Source organism: Atta colombica, unplaced genomic scaffold (assembly GCF_001594045.1).
Source record: "Atta colombica isolate Treedump-2 unplaced genomic scaffold, Acol1.0 scaffold254, whole genome shotgun sequence".
Taxonomy (NCBI): domain Eukaryota; kingdom Metazoa; phylum Arthropoda; class Insecta; order Hymenoptera; family Formicidae; genus Atta; species Atta colombica.
Genome location: NW_017259353.1, coordinates 2,252,748 through 2,258,138, shown reverse-complemented (window position 1 = coordinate 2,258,138; position 5,391 = coordinate 2,252,748). Strand labels below are relative to the sequence as shown.

Here is a 5,391-nt window from a genome sequence, read left to right as displayed (position 1 = left end):
TACAAAACAGCTAGATCTGTTTCCGGGTCACGTTACGGCAGGTTGACACCGAAGATATCGACGCTATTGTATCTCGTGCTCGATATCTTGCGATCCTCTCGCATCGATTAGCATTGATTTGTGGATCATCGTGAATGGCTCGCGGGACTAGCGGCTAATGTCGATTTACTCAGACGTACGCGGATAGTTGTTATGAAGATCTTTCGTTTAGCAAACGATCAGCTTGGTCATTCGCCCGCGGCCATAAGAGATCGAGATCGTTCAGGTCCCACGTAGATCTCACGCATAGGATTCGTCATGCTTCAATATTTCAATAGTCAAGTGTATATCTGCGCTATCGCAACTGAACACTTAAGATTTGGTTGCGTAACGCACGGGGTGTCCGCAAAATACTAATCCGCCATGGCGTCAACGTTGAGAAGAAAACGGAACAATGGGTGTCATTCAAAGTTAAAATAAGTTCTGTAGAATTTGAATTCACGCTCTCCTTTCGCTGCTGGCTATGGCTTGTGTGGCTTTAATTGTATCGCAACGATCTCTTGTGAACCGAGAAAGACACCTGCGCGATCAACGAGAGCCGCAGCTGATATCCGAGTCTTCCAGATTACGTAACGATTCATGCCTAACAAAGTGTGGGACTCAATATATTCGAGCCGGTGAATGCGGGGACTCTTGGATTTAACTCTCGTATCTCTGTCTCCGACGAGCAAAATTGTATAAACGGTGAAGATAGGATCTACTTCGACCACGCCTTGAGAGAAGGATCGAACTGTCTCTTCCGTATACGTTCAAATCGTTTTTGACGTGTCCCGCGGGGATTAGCATAAGGTGCGTCTTGTATAGGCTTGTAGATTCTGCATTTTATTTACATAAAAGCATAATGAATAACAGAAGCTATCATTTGACACTAATGTAATGTTTAATATTAAATTTACAATTTTGCGATTTACATTAATTTATAACGTAATTTACAGCATAATTGTAGCATAAAGTTTTTTTAAGTTTATATTGATATATGTAAACGTATATTTTAACCTTCAGTACCCACAAAGGATTACCCGTAACCTCTCTTCCTCCCCCTCCCTCCGATTTTCATAGTTCAGATGTTTTTTTCCTTTTTCACTTATTACACAAAATATCTTTTGTGCTACGACATTTTTTTAACTCAAAAATTCTTTTTTTTTTAGTCTTCAAACGATAGATTAAAAAAAAATTAGTTAAAATCGATGCATTACAATCTAAGATCTAAGCAAAAGAAAACGGTGGATTACAAATACCTGGATGTGAGTAGATAAGGACTTTTTGAGATGTGAGTACTGAGGATTAATATTAAAATTTTATTTTAATATTTCTGATCTTTAATTTCTTTTTAATTTTCCTACGTTGTATAAATAAGATTGTAACAAACTGCAACCGCCCTCTTACTTTTTTCCACGTTACCTTCAATCTAATTTATAATAGATATTTTTACCTACAATAGATATATTCTTCTCTGTTATATTTTCTAACACACACACATATATATATATATGTATAGTGTTTTGCTATTTTTATCTGCTATAGATATTCTAATCTATATTTATATATTCAACTATTTCGATATATTATTATCATATTTTCTACTGTATGTACTGATAGTTACATATCGATAGTAGATAAATTTACTCTACTTTTTCGAAACTTTGTGGGTATTATCATTTATACTGCAGGAAGAAACTCATAGAGGGATACAAATCAGTTAAGAATGCTTTCCCACAATACAAGACTCATAAAATATTCTTGTCAAAAAATTCGAATTTCTAGATGCTAAAAGTGAAACAAATAAAAGTTGCTTCAGAGTGCTTCATTTTTTATTTCAGCCTAATTACTTCATTTAAAAGAAAAAACAGTTTGTGATTACAAATTCATCCTTGACAGTGAAAGTGTATATAGCCATGTTGCAAACGTATTAGACAGCTGATCGCGTGAAGATAACTAGAAAGGTTTTTTTCATTTATTTATGAGAGATTTCAATGTTTTAAGAAAGTACTTGATGCTTTCACCAGGAACATAGAATTTGAAGGCAATAAACTTGCCTATGATTGTTTCGAAGGAAATGCTTCTACATACTCGATTTTTAGACAGATCTGCATTATCGATCTGAACGGAAAAACGCCGGCGTATTATTTAGAAAATAAAAAAATATTAAAACTTCGCTTCTTCGTGCACCGTTCAAGGCAAGCCAGTGCGCGATTTCTATGATGTGAGCTGACTCACATCTCACACATAGTGTCTTCAGTATCGCCTCTCACCGTACTGTATAAGTTCCACGCAAATGTGTTAATGCGCGAGTTGTGAGGTCATACACCCACCTTCACAGGTGGTTCGTTTTTCATTCAAACCGTGCAGTTGTAAGACGAACGCGCGAGGATCTTTTAAGAACATCCGGTTAAGTCCAATAATTCTTTTCACACGATGATCATGAGGACGTTGTTCGCAGTTTATCCAGTGTCACTGGTGTTCGTATTCACGGTCACTGCCATTGGCAGTAATTACACAGATATTAATCTACCACACGAACATGTGAAGTATTATTTCAATTCTTTTCCCACGGCGGCAGAAAAATGCCACAATGATGCGGCGTGTCCATATAAGGTAAAATTATATTTAACTTTAATTTCTTGACATATTTTTGTTATTTGTATGATATATTTGAAACATATTTTATAAAATTTTATTTAGAAATTATAAGCATAATTTCTGTAAAGATTTCGCGCCTGCATAATAATATATATTATTTTTATTTCTGACTTACTTTTGTAAAAAAAAATTTTTAATCGTTTAATTTTTTTAATATAAATTATTAAGTAAAAATAATAAAAGTAAAAACGTTAATTTTACGATATATTCCAGGATAGTCTCGATAGCAAAGCTTGTTGGGGCTACGAGGAAGATTGCAAACCGGAAAACTCATTTTCCATTCCGCATTGTCCAGGTGATCATAAAGGATGGGTCGCTACAAAAAGAGCTCAATTGGACACATATTATGCACAAGGCGATTTTGGATATATACGCGACCAAAGAAAAGAGATGATGCTATTATGTGAACCATTATTTATAGTGAGTTTACTGAATTATAATATATACAGAGACAAGGTTTTATTGAAATATCTAAAATTTTAGTTAGATAAAATCTGAAAATAATTTTGTTGGATTATAATAAAAATAAATATTTTTGCAGTATCATGCTTGAGATTTCTGTGTAATTATTTTGATAGTCTAACAAAATTATTTTCAGATTTGTATATTTTACCTAAATATACAATTTGATGTATAAATGTACAATAAATGTACAATTCGATATTTTGATTGGATTCTATTTTTTTTAGGATGATTCATCCTTAGAGTGTTCGGAGCATATGAGATTCTGCAGAGCAAGAAACGTGATGCTAAATTTTACAGATTTGCTGAACCGAAAGGAACCTTTACGATACAAAATGGATGTATTAAAAGAAGGTCAAATTGGCGGTTACTGCACGTGAGTGAATATCAGCGAGCAAAGCAGATCAAGATCATCTGTGCGAGGAATTGGAAAGTATCTAACTTTCTCTTCTGCAATCAGGCTGAACGAAAAGAGATTACAGGAAAACGTGGATCATATTAGCCCGCTACAATCCTGGGGACCAGAATTACGAAACTTTCGAAAATTACTTCATCGACCGATTGTTCATGGCGATTGTGATGTCGTCATTGAGAAACCGACCTTCATCATGAAGATAGATGCTAGTAAGTAGGAAGACACTTGGAGAAAAAAGTCAAATGAATTACGATTCATATTCGTCACTTCGTTAAAGTCGCTTTGTTTTAGTAGTAAATATGTATCATCATTTTTGCGACTTTTTCAACCTATACGCATCATTGCACGTGAATCTCTCGCACCCATCTGCCTTCGATACAGACAATCATATAATGATTTGGGAAAGTTATAGGTAACGAGTATAGAAACGAAATATAAAACGAAATATAAAACGGCACAAACAAAAAATAAAAACTACAAATTATTAGATATCAAACTACATCTTGCTTTCAGCTATCGATCGGCATTCCAAGACACCTTCGAAGCATTTACAAGAAATCCATTATGGGACTTAAAAACATTTCGAGGCGAAACAGTGTGCTTCAAGAACTTGGTGTTTCCTCTATTGCCGAGAATGATATTTGGACTATATTACAATACGCCACTTGTACTAACATTGTATATCCTTTCACCGAGATGCTCCATATTCCGAGAAAGAATATTAATTATGAGAAAATATATGTTTTAGATTTACGGCTGTGAAAAATCTGGATTGTTCAAAGCCTTTGGCGATCATGTGTTGCATCGACTTCAAATACCTCTTCATCTAAGAAAAGATCGGAAGATTCGAATAACATTGCTAAGCAGAGATACTCAATACAGAAAGATCTTAAATGAAAATGAATTAGTAAAAGCTTTAAAGGAGAATCCAGAATATAAAGTTAATAAGGTAAAATTTTAGCGGAGATATTTGACTATATATCTTTAAGTGTATTTAACTTTATCTTATGTTGTATTTATGTCATCGATACTTTTATACAGTTACAAATTTGTATTAAATTTAATACATTTAATATAATTTAATATATTTCATATGTTTCAAATGGTCCACTCAAATTTTTGTATTAATTTGACATAAGATAAATATGTTAGGAAGTAACACAAACATTATATAAAAAAATTAACATCCACTAACATCATTTGTAAATATGGAAGCACATTTTTTCAGTAAAATTATCATTTATACAATAATATTTTATATTAACATATTTTATTCGTTTATCTTAAAATTTACGTTTTAAAATACATTTTTATGTTATTTGTTCACTTATTCATAAATCGTGTTATTTTAATACTAAAAAATGTTGAATTTTAATTTCACGCAAAATATTCAAATAACATGATCACATTAAATTAAAATTCAGATATGTTAAAAATTCAACGAAACAAAAATTTTAACAAAGAACAGTTTTAACACAAACACAAAATATTTTTTTACTGTGTAGATAGTGTACAACAAAAATGTTTCATTCAAAAAGCAATTGGAAATCACTAGGAATTCCGATATTTTTATCGGTATTCATGGCGCCGGCTTAACACATTTAATGTTTCTGCCGGATTGGGCAGCGGTATTCGAAATGTAAGATTTTTCAAATTTAAAAATTATATTTTTGCAAATACTATAATCAAAAAATTTCAATATTTTTCACAGATATAATTGCGAAGATCCTAATTGTTACAAAGATCTTGCACGGTTGAGAGGTGTAAAATATTTCACATGGAAAGATACATCAAAGTTAATGCAACAAGATCCGGTACATTCGTACAGATTACTT

At 32.7% G+C, this 5,391-nt stretch overlaps 1 protein-coding gene across 2 annotated transcripts in view; it reads left to right on the top strand.

The window, feature by feature from the left end:
• The first annotated feature begins 1,962 nt into the window (after nt 1-1,962).
• Nucleotides 1,963-5,391, top strand: part of LOC108689048 (EGF domain-specific O-linked N-acetylglucosamine transferase) — a 3,869-nt gene continuing 440 nt past the window's right edge. Inside the window, exons 1-9 of one of the 2 annotated variants that reach the window (XM_018195650.1) lie at nt 1,963-2,634; nt 2,893-3,099; nt 3,369-3,517; nt 3,602-3,765; nt 3,851-3,968; nt 4,070-4,223; nt 4,305-4,505; nt 5,062-5,195; nt 5,268-5,370. In XM_018195650.1, coding sequence (XP_018051139.1) covers nt 2,455-2,634; nt 2,893-3,099; nt 3,369-3,517; nt 3,602-3,765; nt 3,851-3,968; nt 4,070-4,223; nt 4,305-4,505; nt 5,062-5,195; nt 5,268-5,370 — 1,410 coding nt within the window. In that variant the 5' untranslated portion in view covers nt 1,963-2,454. Of the gene's footprint in view, nt 2,635-2,892; nt 3,100-3,368; nt 3,518-3,601; nt 3,766-3,847; nt 3,969-4,069; nt 4,224-4,304; nt 4,506-5,061; nt 5,196-5,267; nt 5,371-5,391 lie in introns of both variants that reach the window. The other variant, XM_018195649.1, reaches the window with a different exon arrangement.